Source organism: Chiloscyllium plagiosum, unplaced genomic scaffold (assembly GCF_037043375.1).
Source record: "Chiloscyllium plagiosum isolate Xiang-an unplaced genomic scaffold, Cpla_swu_hap1 HiC_scaffold_40, whole genome shotgun sequence".
NCBI lineage: Eukaryota > Metazoa > Chordata > Chondrichthyes > Orectolobiformes > Hemiscylliidae > Chiloscyllium > Chiloscyllium plagiosum.
This window is the reverse complement of record NW_028270178.1, coordinates 2,267,605-2,290,120: the sequence shown is the minus strand read 5'-3', so window position 1 is coordinate 2,290,120 and position 22,516 is coordinate 2,267,605. Positions and strand designations below refer to the sequence as shown.

The 22,516-nt window shown below is 51.5% G+C and overlaps 1 protein-coding gene across 1 annotated transcript in view; it reads right to left on the bottom strand.

Moving 5' to 3' along the window:
- Positions 1-7,482: 7,482 nt before the first annotated feature.
- The window catches only part of fcer1g (Fc epsilon receptor IgFc epsilon receptor Ig), a 45,895-nt gene continuing 30,861 nt past the window's right edge, over positions 7,483-22,516 (bottom strand). The window contains exons 6-7 of the mRNA XM_087981607.1: positions 19,487-19,507; positions 7,483-9,127 (exon numbers count right to left, since the gene is read on the bottom strand). Of these exons, the coding sequence (XP_087837733.1) occupies positions 9,062-9,127; positions 19,487-19,507 (87 nt within the window). The 3' untranslated portion in view covers positions 7,483-9,061. The remainder of the gene's footprint in view (positions 9,128-19,486; positions 19,508-22,516) is intronic.

Genomic DNA, 22,516 nt, shown 5'->3' with positions numbered 1-22,516 from the left:
TACTCAGTATCTAACCCCGTGCTGCCCCTGTCCCTGGGAGTGTTTGATGGGGGACAGCGTAGAGGGAGCTTTACTCTGCATCTAACCCCGTGCTGTCCCTGTCCTGGGAATGTTTGATGAGGGACAGTGTAGAGGGAGCTTTACTCTGTAGCTAACCCCATGCTGTCCCTGTCCTGGGAGTGTTTGATGGGGGACAGTGTAGAGGGAGCTTTACTCTGTATCTAACCCCGTGCTGTCCCTGTCCTGGGAGTGTTTGATGGGGGACAGTATAGAGGGAGCTTTACTCTGTATCTAACCCCGTGCTGTCCCTGTCCTGGGAGGGTTTGATGGGGGACAGTGTAGAGGGATGCTTTACTCTGTATCTAACCCCGTGCTGTCCCTGTCCTGGGAGTGTTTGATGGGGACAGTGTAGAGGGAGCTTTACTCTGTATCTAACCCCGTGTTGTCCATGTCCTGGGAGTGTTTGATGGGGGACAGTGTAGAGGAAGCTTTCCTCTGTATCTAACCCCATGCTGTCCCTGTCCTGGGAGTGTTTGATGGGGGACAGTGTAGAGGGAGCTTTACTCTGTATCTAACCCCGCGCTGTCCCTGTCCTGGGAGTGTTTGATGGGGGACAGTGTAGAGAGAGCTTTACTCTGTATCTAACCCCGTGCTGTCCCTGTCCTGGGAGTGTTTGATGGGGGACAGTGTAGAGAGAGCTTTACTCTCTATCTAACCCCGTGCTGTCCCTGTCCTGGGAGTGTTTGATGGGGGACAGTGTAGAGGGAGCTTTACTCGGTATCTAACCCCGTGCTGTCCCTGTCCTGGGAGTGTTTGATGAGGGACAGTGTAGAGGGAGCTTTACTCTGTATCTAACCCCGTGCTGTCCCTGTCCTGGGAGTGTTTGTTGGGGACAGTGGAGAGAGAGCTTTACTCTGTATCTAACCCCGTGCTGTCCCTGTCCTGGGAGTGTTTGATGGGGGACAGTGTAGAGGGAGCTTTACTCTATATCTAACCCCGTGCTGTCCCTGTCCTGGGAGTGTTTGATGGGGGACAGTGTAGAGGGAGCTTTACTCTGTATCTAACCCCGTGCTGTCCCTGTCCTGGGAGTATTTGATGGGGACAGTGTAGAGGGAGCTTTACTCTGTATCTAACCCCGTGTTGTCCCTGTGCTGGGAGTGTTTGATGGGGGACAGTGTATAGGGAGCTTTACTCTGTATCTAACCCCGTGCTGTCCGTGTCCTGGGAGTGTTTGATGGGGGACAGTGTAGAGGGAGCTTTACTCTGTATCTAACCCCGTGCTGTCCCTGTCCTGGGATTATTTGATGGGGACAGTGTAGAGGGAGCTTTACTCTGTATCTAACCCCGTGCTGTCCCTGTCCTGGGAGTGTTTGATGGGGGACAGTGTAGAGGGAGCTTTACTCTGTATCTAACCCTGTGCTGTCCCTGTCCTGGGAGTGTTTGATGGCGGACAGTGTAGAGGGAGCTTTACTCTGTATCTAACCCCGTGCTGTCCCTGTCCTGGGAGTGTTTGATGGGGGACAGTGTAGAGAGAGCTTTACTCGGTATCTAACCTCGTGCTGTCCCTGTCCTGGGAGTGTTTGGTGAGGGACAGTGTAGAGGGAGCTTTACTCTGTATCTAACCCCGTGCTGTCCCTGTCCTTGGAGTGTTTGATGGGGGACAGTGTAGAAGGAGCTTTACTCTGTATCTAACCCCTTGCTGTCCCTGTCCTGGGAGTGTTTGATGGGGGACAGTGTAGAAGGAGCTTTACTCTGTATCTAACCCCGTGCTGTCCGTGTCCTGGGAGTGTTTGATGGGGGACAGTGTAGAGGGAGCTTTACTCTGTATCTAACCCCGTGCTGTCCGTGTCCTGGGAGTGTTTGATGGGGGACAGTGTAGAGGGAGCTTTACTCTGTATCTAACCCCGTGCTGTCCCTGTCCTGGGAGTGTTTGATGGGGACAGTGTAGAGAGAGCTTTACTCTGTATCTAACCCCGTGCTGTCCGTGTCCTGGGAGTGTTTGATGAGGGACAGTGTAGAGGGACCTTTACTCTGTATCTAACCCCGTGCTGTCCCTGTCCTGGGAGTGTTTGATGGGGACAGTGTAGAGGGAGCTTTACTCTGTATCTAACCCCGTGCTGTCCCTGTCCTGGGAGGGTTTGATGGGGACAGTGTAGAGGGAGCTTTACTCTGTATCTAACCCCGTGCTGTCCCTGTCCTGGGAGTGAGTGATGTTTGGAAGGGAGGGATCCTCTCTCTCAGTTGTCTGCAAATGGTTCCTGCGCATTGTGTACGCGTTTCAGTTCACCTGAGACCATCTCCCTGTCGGTTCAACCTCAAAAGCCTGTGGTAAAAGATAAAGTAACTTTTATAGAACGTGGTGTTTATTTTTACCTCCCTATCGGTGCATTTTATTTTCTCTCAGTTTTGTATTTTAGCTGAACGTTCTGTCCACCTCCTTCTGTCCTTTCGAGGCCTGTAGGCTTCACAACTCCAGGTAGGCCGCACAGCCAGGAGGGCTGTGATTGTTCGTCTTTGGCTGGTGGGAATGCCAAAGCCCTCCTGTGCGGTTACAAATCTGGCAGCGCAGCCTGGGCCTCTGTTTCTCGGGTCGGCCTTCTCGTTCCAGCTCCCTCCAGCTTTGCCAGCCCCTCTCGTTCCAGGTTAGGCCAAAGACATCAGAAAACACCAGCTGTAATTAAGGGATCTGGGTGGAAGCGAGGGCCGAGGTGCTGGAGGCTCAAGAGTCGAAAACGCGCGGCGCTGGAAAAGCGCAGCCGGTCAGGCGGCATCCGAGGAGCAGGAGGGTCGACGTTTCAAGCGTGAGCTCTTTGTCAGGAAACTGGGACTTGGTCTCGCACTGCGGGACTGGAAGGTCACAGCCTAGGCCGTAGGCCTTACTCTTTGAAGCCGGGAGTTAGGCCGCAGACCCTGCATCTGGAGCTGCAGGAGTGAGGTGCAAGTGACTGAGACCTCAGACCTGCTCCTTCAGCCGGGTCATCGGCACCTCCCCACCGATCCTGTAACTTCAGGCCTCCAGCTTCCCATCCCCTTCCTGCTTCCTCTCCTTTTCACTGGATCACCAAAGGGGGCTTGATAAAGGCCCACACAAGAGACTGCTCGCTGAGGTGGAAGCCCACAGAATTGAGGGCAAATTACTGACAAATTACTGTGTTGGGACCTCAATTATTCACAACATTGATTGGATAATAGCATTGAAAAAAGATCAACTACCCAAATTTGTTGATGACGCAAAATTGGACTGCGTTGACAGCAGCAGGAAGTTACAACAGGAGGTCGATCGATGAGGTGAGTGGGCAAAGCTGTGGCAGGTAGATTATAACGTAAGCAAACGTCAGGTTATTCATTTCAGACCAAGAAAGGACAGGGCCCCCCACGGGAGGTGATAGCCACGCAGGACTGTTCATCCCAAGACCCAGGTAATGTTCTGGGGCTCGAATCCCGCGATAGCAGGTAGTGGAAATTGAATTCAATAAGATCCTGGATTTAGGAATCTCCTGCGGACCGTCAATCTGGTTGTCGATTGCTGGGAATAACGGCATCTGGTTCACTTGTGTCCTTCAGAGAGGGAAATCTGCCAACCGTACCTGGTCTGGGCCCACAGGTGACTCCAGACCCACTGCAACGCGGTTGACGCTTAACTGCCCCCTGGGGCAATTAGGGAGGGGCAAGGAATACAGCCAATGAGCACGGGGTTAGATACAGAGTAAAGCTCCCTCTACACTGTCGCCCATCAAACACTCCCAGGACAGGGACAGCACGGGGTTAGATACGGAGTAAAGCTCCCTCTGCACTGTCCCCCATCAAACACTCCCAGGACATGGACAGCACGGGGTTAGATACAGAGTAAAACTCTCTCTACACTGTCCCCATGAATGAACTTTAAAAGCATTATCAGTGAACACTAAGCTAAATACAGTGGATATCCAATCGGATTTGTGGATTCAGATGCATAGCATGTTACAATGCCATGAACAGGGGCAGATTATAGGAAACAAAGCCAATGGTTTGCTGAAGGGCTGGGTTGCACAGATACACACATTATGCTGCAGATATAGAAAACCACACTGAAACCCCACTGAGTACTGAGAGCAGATCTGGGCACTACACCTCACAACAGAAACTTTCATAGAATTCAAATAGTGTGGAAACAGGACCTTCGGCCCAACAGGTCCATACCGATCCTCCGAAGAGTAACCCAACCAGAACCATTCCCCTCCCATATTACTCAACATTTACCCCTGACTGATGCACCCGAGCCTACACATCCCTGAACACTATGGGTAATTTAGCATGGCCAATCCACCCTAACCTACACATCCCTGAACACTATGGGGTAATTTAGCATGGCCAATCCACCCTAACCTACACATCCCTGAACACTATGGGGTAATTTAGCATGGCCAATCCACCCTAACCTACACATCCCTGAACACTATGGGGTAATTTAGCATGGCCAATCCACCCTAACCTGCACATCCCTGAGCACTATGGGTAATTTAGCATGGCCAAACCACCCTAACCTACACATCCCTGAACACTATGGGGTAATTTAGCATGGCCAATCCACACTAACCTACACATCCCTGAACACTATGGGTAATTTAGCATGGCCAATCCACCCTAACCTACACATCCCTGAGCACTATGGGGTAATTTAGCATGGCCAATCCACCCTAACCTACACATCCCTGAGCACTATGGGGTAATTTAGCATGGCCAATCCACCCTAACCTACACATCCCTGAACACTATGGGGTAATTTAGCATGGCCAATCCACCCTAACCTACACACCCCTTAACACTATGGGGTAATTTAGCATGGCCAATCCACCCTAACCTACACATCCCTGAGCACTATGGGGTAATTTAGCATGGCCAATCCACCCTAACCTGCACATCCCTGAACACTATGGGGTAATTTAGCATGGCCAATCCACCCTAACCTGCACATCCCTGAACACTATGGGTAATTTCACATGTCCAATTCACCCTAACCTTCCACGTCCCTGAACACTATGGGGTAATTTAGCATGGCTAATCCACCCTAACCTGCACATCCCTGAACACTATGGGTAATTCAGCATGGCCAATTCACCCTAACCTTCCACGTCCCTGAACACTATGGGGTAATTTAGCATGGCTAATCCACCCTAACCTGCACACCCCTAAACACTATGGGTAATTCAGCATGGCCAATCCACCCTAACCTTCCACGTCCCTGAACACTATGGGGTAATTTAGCATGGCCAATCCACCCTGACCTGCACATCCCTGAACACTATGGGGTAATTTAGCATGGCCAATCCACCCTAACCTGAATATCCCTGAACACTATGGGGTAATTTAGCATGGCCAATCCACCCTAACCTGTACATCCCTGAGCACTATGGAGTAATTTAGCATGGCCAAGCCACCCTAACCTACACATCCCTGAGCACTATGGGTAATTTAGCATGGCCAGTCCACCCTAACCTGCACATCCCTGAACACTATGGGTTAATTTAGCATGGCCAATCCATCCTAACCTGTACATCCCTGAACACTATGGGTAATTTAGCACGGCCAGTCCACCCTAACCTGCACATCCCTGAACAATATGGGTAATTTAGCATGGCCAATCCACCCTAACCTGTACATCCCTGAACACTATGGGTAATTTAGCATGGCCAATCCACCCTAACCTGCACATCCCTGAACACTATGGGGTAATTTAGCATGGCCAATCCACCCTAACCTGTACATCCCTGAGCACTATGGGGTAATTTAGCATGGCCAATCCACCCTAACCTACACATCCCTGAGCACTATGGGGTAATTTAGCATGGCCAATCCACCCTAACCTGCACATCCCTGAGCACTATGGGGTAATTTAGCATGGCCAATCCACCCTAACCTACACATCCCTGAGCACTATGGGGTAATTTAGCATGGCCAATCCACCCTAACCTGCACATCCCTGAACACTATGGGTAATTTAGCATGGCCAATCCACCCTAACCTGCACATCCCTGAGCAATATGGGTAATTTGGCATGGCCAATCCAATGGTTAAATTATGAGGTGCAATTAGATAAACTAGGCCTTTATTTTCTTGCATTTACAAGGTTAAGTGGTAATCTAATCAAGGTCTTCAGGATATTGACAGGGTAGATAAAGATAACATTCTGGTCTCATTGCTGAAGAAGGATGTTGTGAAACTTGAAAGGGTTCAGAAAAGATTTACAAGGATGTTGCCGGGGTTGGAGGGTTTGAGCTACAGGGAGAGGCTGAACAGGCTGGGGCTGTTTTCCCTGGAGCGTCGGAGGCTGATGGGTGACCTTATAGAGGTTTATAAAATCATGAGGGTCAGGGATAGGATAAATAGACAAGGTCTTTTCCCCTGGGGTGGGGGAGTCCAGAACTAGAGGGGCATAGGTTTAGGGTGAGAGGGGAAAGATATAAAAGAGACCTAAGGGGCAACGTTTTCACCCAGAGGGTGGTACGTGTATGGAATGAGCTGCCAGAGGATGTGGTGGTAGCTGCGTGTGTGGGTGTGCATGTATGTATGTGTGTCTGTGTTGGTGTTGGTGTGGGTGTGTCTGTGTATCTGAGTGTATGCGTCTGTGTGTGTGTATGTCTGTGTCTGTGTCTCTGTGTGAATCTGTGTCTCTGTGTGTGTGTCTATTTGTGCCTGTGTGAATTTGTGTGTCTGTGTCTGTGTGTAAGTGTGTGTGTGTGTATCTGAGTCTCAGTGTGAATATGGTATGTGTATCTATGTCTGTATGTATCTGTGGTGTGTATCTGTATGTGTGTATCAGTGTCTGTGTGTGTGTGTGTGTGTGTGTGTGTGTATCTGTGTTTGTCTGTGTCTCAGTTTGTATATGTGGGTGTGTACCTGTGTCTCTATGTGAGTCTGAGTCTGTCTGTGTTTCAGTGTGTATATGTATGCGTGTGTATCTGTGTGTGCGCCTGTTTGTGTATATGTGTGTGTGAGCGTTTATATATTAGGATACTCATCTGTCTGGTCTAACTAGTCGAGTCTAGTTGTAATGGTGTGTCTATTGCTGCAACTCGTTATGAAAATTACCAAATTCTGAGGATAAAAACCAGCCTCAGCTCTGTCCTGCATTTGCTCCTTCTTTACTCTGGCCCAGTCGCCTTGTCAGCAGAGCAGAATTACCCTTTCGGGCCCGAGACAACATGGCCGCCAACCGTCTTGGCATAAAAGAACAAAGGTGCAGCCTATTAAACGTGCACGATCCTGCGAGGACCTGACAGGGCAGAGTAGGTTTGCCTGTGATGGGAGACATGGGTTAAGGGCCTCTCCAGTTCCCAGGTTGGCGTGTGCATGCGAGAGAGAGGGATAGCTTTCTCTCCCAGGCTTCTCCTCCTGGGTTAGGCCTCACCTCCTGAGACTCAGGTCCCACACAAAGGCCGTGGGGCGAGGGACTGTAAGCCGTGCAAGGGAACCGGACAATACAGAGGACTCCTTGACACTGGCGCCTCTCAAATTGAGTTTATTTGCGAAAGGGAGAGCTCACAATCTGTTCAGGGAAGAGACGAGGGAGACAGAGGGAGTCCGTGAGGGGTCGAGCTGCTCCCACAGGGTGGGCCTTACCGCCCGAAAGGTTTTCCAAGACTTCCCGCGCTTGCACAAGCGCCCCGCACGCACCCCCCCCCCACCTCCCGCTCACCTCCCTACTCCCCAGCTCCAATAAAGTTCACCCCGATGTCCCTCCGCTCCATCAACGCCATACGCAAGGCACACACGAGCGTTGTAAAAGGCACTTAAATACAAATTCATGCAACGCAGATTGGCCGGAGAAGGGGCTGAATGGCTCCTCATGTTCCTGTGGGACAGGCTGGAGAGGGGGCTGAATGGCCTCCTGCTGGTCCTGTGGGACAGGATGGAGAGGGGGCTGAATGGCCTCCTGCTGGTCCTGTGGGACAGGATGGAGAATAGGGCCAAATGGCCTCCTCATGTTCCTGTGGGACAGGCTGGAGAAGGGGCTGAATGGCCTCCTGCTGGTCCTGTGGGACAGGCTGGAGAAGGGGCTGAATGGCCTCCTGCTGGTCCTGTGGGACAGGATGGAGAAGGGGCTGAATGGCCTCCTGCTGTTCCTGTGGGACAGGCTGGAGAGGGGGCTGAATGGCCTCCTGCTGGTCCTGTGGGACAGGATGGACAGGGGGCTGAATGGCCTCCTGCTGTTCCTGTGGGACAGGCTGGAGAGGGGGCTGAATGGCCTCCTGCTGGTCCTGTGGGATAGGCCGGAGAGGGGGCTGAATGGCCTCCTGCTGGTCCTGTGGGACAGGATGGAGAGGGGGCTGAATGGCCTCCTGCTGTTCCTGTGGGACAGGACAGAGAGGGGGGCTGAATGGCCTCCAGCTGTTCCTGTGGGACAGGATGGACAGGGGGCTGAATGGCCTCCTGCTGTTCCTGTGGGACAGGCTGGAGAGGGGGCTGAATGGCCTCCTGCTGGTCCTGTGGGACAGGATGGAGAGGGGGCTGAATGGCCTCCTGCTGTTCCTGTGGGACAGGCTGGAGAAGGGGATGAATGGCCTCCTGCTGTTACTGTGGGACAGGACAGAGAGAGGGCTGAATGGCCTCCTGCTGTTACTGTGGGACAGGACAGAGAGGGGGCTGAATGGCCTCCTGCTATTACTGTGGGACAGGACAGAGAGGGGGCTGAATGGCCTCCTGCTGTTACTGTGGGACAGGACAGAGAGGGGGCTGAATGGCCTCCTGCTGTTACTGTGGGACAGGACAGAGAGGGGGGCTGAATGGCCTCCTGCTGTTCCTGCTGGACAGGACAGAGAGGGAGGGCTCAATTCCTCCAAGTGTTCCTGTGGGAGAGGCTGGAGAATGGGGCAGAATGGCCTCCTGCGGATCCCGTGGAGACCAAAGCCGCAGTCTCTGAAGGACAAGGGCAGCAGCTGTGCAAGATTCACAAACTCAAAAGCGTAGCTGGACTGACGAAACGTGGTCCTGTCAATTGACGAAGCGTTGGCATGGATATATTTGACCCATATTGCACGGGCCTTACTCCCAAGACCCTCTGGGCGGGCACCAACAGGAATCACTACGGCTTCTGAAACTTCTGAGGATGCAGGGACTCATAAGTATCCAGTTGGCGACCGTCTAGACCCTGTGTAGGGCAAGGGGGAGAGAGAGGCAGGTTAGAGAGACTGTCACAGAGAGAGAGAGAGGGACAGGTTAGAGAGACTGTCACAGAGAGAGAGAGAGAGGGACAGGTTAGAGAGACTGTCACAGAGAGAGAGAGAGGGGCAGGTTAGAGAGACTGTCACAGAGAGAGAGAGAGGGGCAGGTTAGAGAGACTGTCACAGAGAGAGAGAGAGAGAGAGGGGCAGGTTAGAGAGACTGTCACAGAGAGAGGGAGAGAGAGAGGGGCAGGTTAGAGAGACTGTCACAGAGAGAGAGGGACAGGTTAGAGACTGTCACAGAGAGAGAGAGAGGGGCAGGTTAGAGAGACTGTCACAGAGAGAGAGGGGCAGGTTAGAGAGACTGTCACAGAGAGAGGGAGAGAGAGAGAGGGGCAGGTTAGAGAGACTGTCACAGAGAGAGAGAGAGAGGGGCAGGTTAGAGAGACTGTCACAGAGAGAGAGAGAGAGGGGCAGGTTAGAGAGACTGTCACAGAGAGAGAGGGGCAGGTTAGAGAGACTGTCACAGAGACAGAGAGAGGCAGGTTAGAGAGACTGTCACAGAGAGAGAGGGACAGGTTAGAGGGACTGTCACAGAGAGAGAGGGGCAGGTTAGAGTGACTATCACAGAGAGAGCGAGAGAGAGGGGCAGGTTAGAGAGACTGTCACAGAGAGAGAGAGAGATGGGCAGGTTAGAGAGACTGTCACAGGAGTCTGTCACAGAGAGAGAGAGGCAGGTTAGAGAGACTGTCACAGAGATAGAGAGAGAGAGGCAGGTTAGAGAGACTGTCACAGGAGTCTGTCACAGAGAGAGAGGGGCAGGTTAGAGAGACTGTCACAGAGAGAGAGAGAGAGAGGCAGGTTAGAGAGACTGTCACAGAGAGAGAGAGAGAGGGACAGGTTAGAGAGACTGTCACAGAGAGAGAGAGAGAGAGAGGCAGGTTAGAGAGACTGTCACAGAGAGAGAGAGAGAGGGACAGGTTAGAGAGACTGTCACAGAGAGAGAGAGAGAGAGAGGGGCAGGTTAGAGAGACTGTCACAGAGAGAGAGAGAGAGAGGGGCAGGTTAGAGAGACTGTCACAGAGAGAGAGAGAGGGGGCAGGTTAGAGACTGTCACAGAGAGAGAGAGAGGGGCAGGTTAGAGAGACTGTCACAGAGAGAGAGAGAGAGGGGCAGGTTAGAGAGACTGTCACAGAGAGAGAGAGAGGGACAGGTTAGAGAGACTGTCACAGAGAGAGAGAGGGGGGCAGGTTAGAGACTGTCACAGAGAGAGAGAGAGGGGCAGGTTAGAGAGACTGTCACAGAGAGAGAGAGAGAGAGAGGGGCAGGTTAGAGAGACTGTCACAGAGAGAGAGAGAGGGGGCAGGTTAGAGACTGTCACAGAGAGAGAGAGAGAGGGGCAGGTTAGAGAGACTGTCACAGAGAGAGAGAGAGAGGGGCAGGTTAGAGAGACTGTCACAGAGAGAGAGAGAGGGACAGGTTAGAGAGACTGTCACAGAGAGAGAGAGGGGGGCAGGTTAGAGACTGTCACAGAGAGAGAGAGAGAGGGGCAGGGAAGAGAGACTGTCACAGAGAGAGAGAGAGAGAGAGAGGGGCAGATTAGAGAGACTATCACAGAGAGAGAGAGAGGCACAGGTTAGAGAGACTGTCACAGAGAGAGAGAGGGGCAGGTTAGAGAGACTATCACAGAGAGAGAGAGAGGGGCAGGTTAGAGAGACTGTCACAGAGAGAGAGAGAGAGGGGCAGGTTAGAGAGACCGTTACAGAGAGAGAGAGAGAGAGGGACAGGTTAGAGAGACTGTCACAGAGAGAGGGAGAGAGGGGCAGGTTAGAGAGACTATCACAGAGAGAGAGAGGGGCAGGTTAGAGAGACTATCACAGAGAGAGCGAGAGAGAGGGACAGGTTAGAGAGACTGTCACAGAGAGAGGGAGAGAGGGGCAGGTTAGAGAGACTATCACAGAGAGAGAGAGGGCCAGGTTAGAGAGACTATCACAGAGAGAGCGAGAGAGAGGGACAGGTTAGAGAGACTGTCACAGAGAGAGGGAGAGAGGGGCAGGTTAGAGAGACTGTCACAGAGAGAGAGAGAGAGGGACAGGTTAGAGAGACTATTACAGAGAGAGAGAGAGGCAGGTTAGAGAGACTATCACAGAGAGAGCGAGAGAGAGGGACAGGTTAGAGAGACTGTCACAGAGAGAGAGAGAGAGGGACAGGTTAGAGAGACTGTCACAGAGAGAGAGAGAGGGACAGGTTAGAGAGACTGTCACAGAGAGAGAGAGAGAGAGAGAGAGACAGGTTAGAGAGACTGTCACAGAGAGAGAGGGACAGGTTAGAGACTGTCACAAGAGAGAGAGAGGGGCAGGTTAGAGAGACTGTCACAGAGAGAGAGGGACAGGTTAGAGGGACTGTCACAGAGAGAGAGGGGCAGGTTAGAGAGACTGTCACAGAGAGAGAGAGAGAGGGACAGGTTAGAGAGACTGTCACAGAGAGAGAGAGAGAGGGATAGGTTAGAGAGACTGTCACAGTGAGAGAGAGAGAGAGGGATAGGTTAGAGAGACTGTCACAGAGAGAGAGAGAGAGGGCAGGTTAGAGACTGTCACAGAGAGAGAGAGAGAGGCAGGTTAGAGAGACTGTCACAGAGAGAGAGGGACAGGTTAGAGAGACTGTCACAGAGAGAGGGAGAGAGAGAGAGGGGCAGGTTAGAGAGACTGTCACAGAGAGAGAGAGAGAGAGGGGCAGGTTAGAGAGACTATCACACAGAGAGAGAGAGGGGGGCAAGTTAGAGAGACTGTCACAGAGAGAGAGAGTGAGGGACAGGTTAGAGAGACTGTCACAGAGAGAGAGAGAGAGGGATAGGTTAGAGAGACTGTCACAGAGAGAGAGAGGGGCAGGTTAGAGAGACTGTCACAGAGAGAGAGAGAGAGAGGCAGGTTAGAGGGACTATCACAGAGAGAGAGAGAGGGGCAGGTTAGAGATACTGTCACAGAGAGAGAGAGAGAGGGACAGGTTAGAGGGACTGTCACAGAGAGAGAGGGGCAGGTTAGAGTGACTATCACAGAGAGAGCGAGAGAGAGGGGCAGGTTAGAGAGACTGTCACAGAGAGAGAGAGAGAGGGACAGGTTAGAGAGACTGTCACAGAGAGAGAGAGAGAGAGGGATAGGTTAGAGAGACTGTCACAGTGAGAGAGAGAGAGAGGGATAGGTTAGAGAGACTGTCACAGAGAGAGAGAGAGAGGGCAGGTTAGAGACTGTCACAGAGAGAGAGAGAGAGGCAGGTTAGAGAGACTGTCACAGAGAGAGAGGGACAGGTTAGAGAGACTGTCACAGAGAGAGGGAGAGAGAGAGAGGGGCAGGTTAGAGAGACTGTCACAGAGAGAGAGAGAGAGAGGGGCAGGTTAGAGAGACTATCACACAGAGAGAGAGAGAGGGGGGCAAGTTAGAGAGACTGTCACAGAGAGAGAGAGTGAGGGACAGGTTAGAGAGACTGTCACAGAGAGAGAGGGGCAGGTTAGAGAGACTGTCACAGAGAGAGAGGGAGAGGCAAGTTAGAGAGACTATCACAGAGAGAGAGAGAGGGACAGGTTAGAGAGACTGTCACAGAGAGAGAGGGAGAGGCAGGTTAGAGAGACTATCACACAGAGAGAGAGAGAGGGGCAGGTTAGAGAGACTGTCACAGAGAGAGAGAGAGAGAGGGATAGGTTAGAGAGACTATCACAGAGAGAGAGAGAGAGGCAGGTTAGAGAGACTGTCACAGAGAGAGAGAGAGGGACAGGTTAGAGAGACTGTCACAGAGAGAGAGAGAGAGAGGGGCAGGTTAGAGAGACTATCACACAGAGAGAGAGAGAGAGGGGCAAGTTAGAGAGACTATCACACAGAGAGAGAGAGAGAGGGATAGGTTAGAGAGACTATCACAGAGAGAGAGAGGCAGGTTAGAGAGACTGTCACAGAGAGAGAGAGAGGGACAGGTTAGAGAGACTGTCACAGAGAGAGAGAGAGGGACAGGTTAGAGAGACTCACAGAGAGAGAGAGAGAGGGACAGGTTAGAGAGACTATCACAGAGAGAGAGAGGGACAGGTTAGAGAGACTGTCACAGAGAGAGAGAGAGAGGGACAGGTTAGAGAGACTATCACAGAGAGAGAGAGAGAGGGACAGGTTAGAGCGGAGAAAGTGAGGTCTGCAGATGCTGGAGATCAAAGTTGAAACTTTATTGCTGGAACAGCACAGCAGGTCAGGCAGCATCCAGGGAACAGGAGATTCGACGTTTCGGGCACAGGCCCTTCTTCAGGAATTCCTGAAGAAGGGCCTGTGCCCGAAACGTCGAATCTCCTGTTCCCTGGATGCTGCCTGACCTGCTGTGCTGTTCCAGCAATAAAGTTTCAACAGGTTAGAGAGACTGTCACAGAGAGAGAGGGGCAGGTTAGAGAGACTGTCACAGAGAGAGAGAGAGTGAGGGGCAGGTTAGAGAGACTGTCACAGAGAGAGAGAGAGAGAGGGGCAGGTTAGAGAGACTGTCACAGAGAGAGAGAGAGGGACAGGTTAGAGAGACTGTCACAGAGAGAGAGAGAGGGGCAGGTTAGAGAGACTGTCACAGAGAGAGAGGGAGAGGGGCAGGTTAGAGAGACTGTCACAGAGAGAGAGAGAGAGAGGGACAGGTTAGAGAGACTGTCACAGAGAGAGAGAGAGGGGCAGGTTAGAGAGACTGTCACAGAGAGAGAGAGAGAAAGGGGCAGGTTAGAGAGACTGTCACAGAGAGAGAGAGAGAGAGGGGCAGGTTAGAGAGACTGTCACAGAGAGAGAGAGAGGGACAGGTTAGAGAGACTGTCACAGAGAGAGAGAGAGGGACAGGTTAGAGAGACTGTCACAGAGAGAGAGGGGCAGGTTAGAGAGACTGTCACAGAGAGAGGGGGGTGCAGGTTAGAGAGACTGTCACAGAGAGAGAGAGAGGGGCAGGTTAGAGAGACTGTCACAGAGAGAGAGGGGCAGGTTAGAGAGACTGTCACAGAGAGAGAGGGGCAGGTTAGAGAGACTGTCACAGAGAGAGAGAGAGGCAGGTTAGAGAGACTGTCACAGAGAGAGAGGGGCAGGTTAGAGAGACTGTCACAGAGAGAGAGGGGCAGGTTAGAGAGACTGTCACAGAGAGAGAGAGAGGCAGGTTAGAGAGACTGTCACAGAGAGAGAGGGGCAGGTTAGAGAGACTGTCACAGAGAGAGAGAGAGGCAGGTTAGAGAGACTGTCACAGAGAGAGAGAGAGGCAGGTTAGAGAGACTGTCACAGAGAGAGAGAGAGAGACAGGTTAGAGAGACTGTCACAGAGAGAGAGGGACAGGTTAGAGACTGTCACAAGAGAGAGAGAGGGGCAGGTTAGAGAGACTGTCACAGAGAGAGAGGGACAGGTTAGAGGGACTGTCACAGAGAGAGAGGGGCAGGTTAGAGAGACTGTCACAGAGAGAGAGAGAGAGGGACAGGTTAGAGAGACTGTCACAGAGAGAGAGAGAGAGGGATAGGTTAGAGAGACTGTCACAGTGAGAGAGAGAGAGAGGGATAGGTTAGAGAGACTGTCACAGAGAGAGAGAGAGAGGGCAGGTTAGAGACTGTCACAGAGAGAGAGAGAGAGGCAGGTTAGAGAGACTGTCACAGAGAGAGAGGGACAGGTTAGAGAGACTGTCACAGAGAGAGGGAGAGAGAGAGAGGGGCAGGTTAGAGAGACTGTCACAGAGAGAGAGAGAGAGAGGGGCAGGTTAGAGAGACTATCACACAGAGAGAGAGAGGGGGGCAAGTTAGAGAGACTGTCACAGAGAGAGAGAGTGAGGGACAGGTTAGAGAGACTGTCACAGAGAGAGAGAGAGAGGGATAGGTTAGAGAGACTGTCACAGAGAGAGAGAGGGGCAGGTTAGAGAGACTGTCACAGAGAGAGAGAGAGAGAGGCAGGTTAGAGGGACTATCACAGAGAGAGAGAGAGGGGCAGGTTAGAGATACTGTCACAGAGAGAGAGAGAGAGGGACAGGTTAGAGGGACTGTCACAGAGAGAGAGGGGCAGGTTAGAGTGACTATCACAGAGAGAGCGAGAGAGAGGGGCAGGTTAGAGAGACTGTCACAGAGAGAGAGAGAGAGGGACAGGTTAGAGAGACTGTCACAGAGAGAGAGAGAGAGAGGGATAGGTTAGAGAGACTGTCACAGTGAGAGAGAGAGAGAGGGATAGGTTAGAGAGACTGTCACAGAGAGAGAGAGAGAGGGCAGGTTAGAGACTGTCACAGAGAGAGAGAGAGAGGCAGGTTAGAGAGACTGTCACAGAGAGAGAGGGACAGGTTAGAGAGACTGTCACAGAGAGAGGGAGAGAGAGAGAGGGGCAGGTTAGAGAGACTGTCACAGAGAGAGAGAGAGAGAGGGGCAGGTTAGAGAGACTATCACACAGAGAGAGAGAGAGGGGGGCAAGTTAGAGAGACTGTCACAGAGAGAGAGAGTGAGGGACAGGTTAGAGAGACTGTCACAGAGAGAGAGAGAGAGGGATAGGTTAGAGAGACTGTCACAGAGAGAGAGAGAGGGGCAGGTTAGAGAGACTGTCACAGAGAGAGAGAGAGAGAGGCAGGTTAGAGGGACTATCACAGAGAGAGAGAGAGGCAGGTTAGAGGGACTATCACAGAGAGAGAGAGAGGGGCAGGTTAGAGAGACTGTCACAGAGAGAGAGAGAGAGGGGCAGGTTAGAGAGACTGTCACAGAGAGAGAGGGAGAGGCAAGTTAGAGAGACTATCACAGAGAGAGAGAGAGGGACAGGTTAGAGAGACTGTCACAGAGAGAGAGGGAGAGGCAGGTTAGAGAGACTATCACACAGAGAGAGAGAGAGGGGCAGGTTAGAGAGACTGTCACAGAGAGAGAGAGAGAGAGGGATAGGTTAGAGAGACTATCACAGAGAGAGAGAGAGAGGCAGGTTAGAGAGACTGTCACAGAGAGAGAGAGAGGGACAGGTTAGAGAGACTGTCACAGAGAGAGAGAGAGAGAGGGGCAGGTTAGAGAGACTATCACACAGAGAGAGAGAGAGAGGGGCAAGTTAGAGAGACTATCACACAGAGAGAGAGAGAGAGGGATAGGTTAGAGAGACTATCACAGAGAGAGAGAGGCAGGTTAGAGAGACTGTCACAGAGAGAGAGAGAGGGACAGGTTAGAGAGACTGTCACAGAGAGAGAGAGGGACAGGTTAGAGAGACTCACAGAGAGAGAGAGAGAGGGACAGGTTAGAGAGACTATCACAGAGAGAGAGAGGGACAGGTTAGAGAGACTGTCACAGAGAGAGAGAGAGAGGGACAGGTTAGAGAGACTATCACAGAGAGAGAGAGGGACAGGTTAGAGAGACTGTCACAGAGAGAGAGAGAGAGGGACAGGTTAGAGAGACTATTACAGAGAGAGAGAGAGAGGGACAGGTTAGAGCGGAGAAAGTGAGGTCTGCAGATGCTGGAGATCAAAGTTGAAACTTTATTGCTGGAACAGCACAGCAGGTCAGGCAGCATCCAGGGAACAGGAGATTCGACGTTTCGGGCACAGGCCCTTCTTCAGGAATTCCTGAAGAAGGGCCTGTGCCCGAAACGTCGAATCTCCTGTTCCCTGGATGCTGCCTGACCTGCTGTGCTGTTCCAGCAATAAAGTTTCAACAGGTTAGAGAGACTGTCACAGAGAGAGAGGGGCAGGTTAGAGAGACTGTCACAGAGAGAGAGAGAGAGAGGGGCAGGTTAGAGAGACTGTCACAGAGAGAGAGAGAGAGAGGGGCAGGTTAGAGAGACTGTCACAGAGAGAGAGAGAGGGACAGGTTAGAGAGACTGTCACAGAGAGAGAGAGAGGGGCAGGTTAGAGAGACTGTCACAGAGAGAGAGGGAGAGGGGCAGGTTAGAGAGACTGTCACAGAGAGAGAGAGAGAGAGGGACAGGTTAGAGAGACTGTCACAGAGAGAGAGAGAGGGGCAGGTTAGAGAGACTGTCACAGAGAGAGAGAGAAAGGGGCAGGTTAGAGAGACTGTCACAGAGAGAGAGAGAGAGAGGGGCAGGTTAGAGAGACTGTCACAGAGAGAGAGAGAGGGACAGGTTAGAGAGACTGTCACAGAGAGAGAGAGAGGGACAGGTTAGAGAGACTGTCACAGAGAGAGAGGGGCAGGTTAGAGAGACTGTCACAGAGAGAGGGGGGTGCAGGTTAGAGAGACTGTCACAGAGAGAGAGAGAGGGGCAGGTTAGAGAGACTGTCACAGAGAGAGAGGGGCAGGTTAGAGAGACTGTCACAGAGAGAGAGGGGCAGGTTAGAGAGACTGTCACAGAGAGAGAGAGAGGCAGGTTAGAGAGACTGTCACAGAGAGAGAGAGAGGCAGGTTAGAGAGACTGTCACAGAGAGAGAGAGAGGCAGGTTAGAGAGACTGTCACAGAGAGAGAGAGAGAGAGGCAGGTTAGAGAGACTGTCACAGAGAGAGAGAGGGGCAGGTTAGAGACTGTCACAGAGAGAGAGAGAGAGAGAGAGGCAGGTTAGAGAGACTGTCACAGAGAGAGAGAGAGAGGGGCAGGTTAGAGAGACTGTCACAGAGAGAGAGAGAGAGGGGCAGGTTAGAGAGACTGTCACAGAGAGACAGAGAGGGGGCAGGTTAGAGACTGTCACAGAGAGAGAGAGAGAGGGGCAGGTTAGAGAGACTGTCACAGAGAGAGAGAGAGAGGGGCAGGTTAGAGAGACTGTCACAGAGAGAGAGAGAGGGGCAGGTTAGAGAGACTATCACAGAGAGAGAGAGAGGGCCAGGTTAGAGACTGTCACAGAGAGAGAGAGAGAGGGGCAGGTTAGAGAGACTATCACAGAGAGAGAGAGAGAGAGAGAGGGGGCAGGTTAGAGAGACTATCACAGAGAGAGAGAGAGGGACAGGTTAGAGAGACTGTCACAGAGAGAGAGAGAGAGAGAGGGGCAGGTTAGAGACACTATCACAGAGAGAGAGAGAGAGGGACAGGTTAGAGAGACTCTTACAGAGAGAGAGAGAGAGGCAGGTTAGAGAGACTATCACAGAGAGAGCGAGAGAGAGGGACAGGTTAGAGAGACTGTCACAGAGAGAGGGAGAGAGGGGCAGGTTAGAGAGACTATCACAGAGAGAGTGAGAGAGAGGGACAGGTTAGAGAGACTATTACAGAGAGAGAGAGAGAGGCAGGTTAGAGAGACTATCACAGAGAGAGCGAGAGAGAGGGACAGGTTAGAGAGACTGTCACAGAGAGAGGGAGAGAGGGGCAGGTTAGAGAGACTATCACAGAGAGAGAGAGAGAGGGGCAGGTTAGAGAGACTATCACAGAGAGAGAGAGAGAAGGACAGGTTAGAGAGACTCTTACAGAGAGAGAGAGAGAGGCAGGTTAGAGAGACTATCACAGAGAGAGCGAGAGAGAGGGACAGGTTAGAGAGACTGTCACAGAGAGAGGGAGAGAGGGGCAGGTTAGAGAGACTATCACAGAGAGAGTGAGAGAGAGGGACAGGTTAGAGAGACTGTCACAGTGAGAGAGAGAGGGACAGGTTAGAGAGACTGTCACAGAGAGAGAGTGAGGGACAGGTTAGAGAGACTGTCACAGAGAGAGAGAGAGAGAGGGATAGGTTAGAGAGACTGTCACAGAGAGAGAGAGAGAGGGGCAGGTTAGAGAGACTGTCACAGAGAGAGAGAGAGAGAGGCAGGTTAGAGGGACTATCACACAGAGAGAGAGAGAGAGAGGCAGGTTAGAGGGACTATCACAGAGAGAGAGAGAGGGGCAGGTTAGAGAGACTGTCACAGAGAGAGAGAGAGAGGGGCAGGTTAGAGAGACTGTCACAGAGAGAGAGGGAGAGGCAGGTTAGAGAGACTATCACACAGAGAGAGAGAGGGGCAGGTTAGAGAGACTGTCACAGAGAGAGAGAGAGGGACAGGTTAGAGAGACTGTCACAGAGAGAGAGGGAGAGGCAGGTTAGAGAGACTATCACACAGAGAGAGAGAGAGGGGCAGGTTAGAGAGACTGTCACAGAGAGAGAGAGCGAGAGAGGGATAGGTTCGAGAGACTATCACAGAGAGAGAGAGAGAGAGGCAGGTTAGAGAGACTGTCACAGAGAGAGAGAGAGAGGGACAGGTTAGAGAGACTGTCACAGAGAGAGAGAGGGGCAGGTTAGAGAGACTATCACAGAGAGAGAGAGAGAGGGACAGGTTAGAGAGACTGTCACAGAGAGAGGGAGAGAGAGAGAGAGGGGCAGGTTAGAGAGACTATCACACAGAGAGAGAGAGAGGGGGGCAAGTTAGAGAGACTGTCACAGAGAGAGAGGGACAGGTTAGAGCGACTGTCACAGAGAGAGGGAGAGAGAGAGAGAGAGAGACATAATGAAACTCTCACCGTGTAAATTCCTTCTTCTTTCTGGATGGGGACAGAATGAGATAGAAACACACATTAGAGTGCGATATCAACATCGGAGATTAATGACACCTCGGGACAGGGACAGCACGGGGATACATACAGAGTAAAGCTCCCTCTACACTGTCTCCCATCAAACACTCCCAGGACAGGGACAGCACGGGGTTAGATACAGAGTAAAGCTCCCTCTACACTGTCTCCCATCAAACACTCCCAGGACAGGGACAGCACGGGGTTAGATACAGAGTAAAGCTTCCTCTACACTGTCCCCATTAAACACTCCCAGGGACAGCACGGGATTAGATACTGAGTGAAGCTCCCTCGATAGTGTCACCCTTGTAACACTCCCAGGACCGTGGACAGGGCTAGGTGTACAAGGTGGTGAGAGTGCACCAGTAATCAGGATGTTGGTTTGAAGTGTGTCTACTTGAATGCCAGGAGCATTCAGAATAAGGTGGGCAAACTTGCAGCGTGGGTTGGTACCTGGGACTTCGATGTTGTGGCCATTTCGGAGACCTGGATAGAGCAGGGACAGGAATGGTTGTTGCAGGTTCCAGGATTTAGATGTTTCAGTAAGAACAGAGAAGATGGTAAAAGAGGGGGAAGTGTGGCATTGTTGGTCAAGGACAGTATTACAGTTGCAGAAAGGGTGTTTGGGGACTCGTCAACTGAGGTAGTATGGGCTGAGGTTAGAAACAGGAAAGGAGAGGTCACCCGGTTGGGAGGTTTCTATAGGCCTCCGAATAGTCCCAGAGATGTAGAGGAAAGGATAGCAAAGATGATTCTCAATAGGAGTGCGAGAGGCAGGGTAGTTGTCATGGGGGGCTTCAACTTTCCAAATACTGACTGGGAACACTATAGTACGAGTACTATAGATGGGTCAGTTTTTGTCCAGTGTGTACAGGAGGGCTTCCTGACACAGTATGTAGACAGGCCTACAAGGGGCGAAGCCATATTAGATTTGGGACTGGGTAATGAGCCCGGCCAGGTGTTAGACTTGGAAGTAGGTGAGCACTTTGGTGATAGCGATCACAATTCGGTTATGTTTACAATAGCAATGGGCAGGGTTAGGTATATACCGTTGGGTAAGAGATATAACTGGGGGAAAGGCAATTACGATGCAATTAGGCAAGATTTAGGATGCATAGGATGGGGGAGGAAACTGCAGGGGATAGACACATTAGAAATGTGGAGATTATTCAAGGAACTGCAGGATTGGGCTGAGAGGTGGCAAATGGAGTTCAATGCAGCTAAATGTGAGGTGATGCACTTTGGGAAGACTAACAGGAAGGCAGGGTACTGGGTCAATGGAAAGACTCTTGGTAGTGTGGATGTGCAGAGGGATCTTGGAGTCCATGTACATAGATCCCTGAAATTTGCCACCCAGGTGGACAGTGCAGTTAAGAAGGTATACGGTGTGTTAGGTTTCATTGGGAGAGGGATTGAGTTCCGGAGCCGCACTATCACGCTGCAACGATACAAAACGCTGGTGCGGCCGCACTTGGAATATCGTGTCCAGTTCTGGTCCCCATATTTCGGGAAGGATGTGTAACATTGGAAAAGGTGCAGAGGAGATTTCCCAGGATGTTGCCCTGGTCTGGAGGGAAGGTCTTACGAGGAAAGGCTGAGAGACTTGGGTCTGTTCTCATTGGAAAGAAGGCGGCTAAGAGGGGGATTTGATAGAGACATACAAGATGATCAGAGGATGAGATAGGGTCAACAGTGACTGTCTTTTTCCTAGGATGGTGACGTCAGCTTGTATGGTGGGGGGAGGGGGGGGCATAACTACAAACTGAGGGGTGATAGATTTAAGACAGATGTCAGAGGCAGGGTTCTCTACTCAGAGAGTGGTAAGGGCGTGGAATATCCTACCTGCTAATGTAGTCAACTCAGCCGCATTCGGGAGATTTAATCCACGGATAAGCACGCGGTTGATTTTGGGAAAGTGTAGGGGGAATGGGCTGAGAATAGTTCACAGGTCGGCACAACATCGAGGGCCGAAGGGCCTGTTCTGCGCTGGATTGTTCTGTATTCTTTGTTCTAACAGCTACTGCGTGTCCTTGATAAGTATGTACCTGTCAGGCAGGGAGAAAGTGGTCGAGTGCGGGAACCGTGGTTTACGAAGGAAGTTGAATCCCTTGTCAAGAGGAAGCAGGCGGCTTATGTTAGGATGAGGCGTGAAGGCTCAGTTAGGGGGCTAGAGAGTTACAGATTAGCCAGAAAAGATCTAAAAGAGAGAACTGAGACGAGCCAGGAGGGGACATGAGAAGTTGTTGGTGGATAGGATCAAGGAAAACCCTCAAGCTTTCAATAGGTATATTGGGAATGAAAGAATGACTAGAGTGAGATTAGGGCCAATCAAGGACAAGCACTTAATGAACAATTTTCGTCAGGATTCACATTCGAAAAGGGCAATGTTAGTGGGAATGAGGAGATATAGGCTACTAGATCAGGCAGCATTGAGGTTGACAAAGAGGAGGTTTTAGCAATTTTGGAAGATCCGAAAATAGATAAATCCCATCCGGCCCAAAGCCTTTGGCTTTGATCTTTATGCTGTCATTGTCAACAGGAATAGTGCCAGAAGACTGGAGGAGAGCAAATGTCCCCTTGTTTAAGAAGGGGATTCAGGACATCCCTGGTACTAATAGGCCAGTGAGCCTTGCTTCGGTTCTGGGTAAAGTGTTGGAAAAGGTTATAAGATTTAGGATTTCTAATCATCTGGAAAGGAATAATTTGATTAGGTTTATTTTATCAACAGGGTTTTGTGCAGGGTAGGTCGTGCCTCACAAACCTTATTGAGTTCTTTGAGAAGGTGACCAAACAGGTGGATGAGGGTAAAGTAGTTGATGTGGTGTATATGGGCTTCAGTAAGGCGTTTGATAAGGTTCCACATGGGAGGCTACTGCACAAAGTACAGAGATTCAGGATTGAAGGTGATTTAGCGGTTTGGATCAGAAATTGGCTAGCTGAAAGAAGACAGAGGGTGGTGACTGATGGGAAAGGTTCATCCTG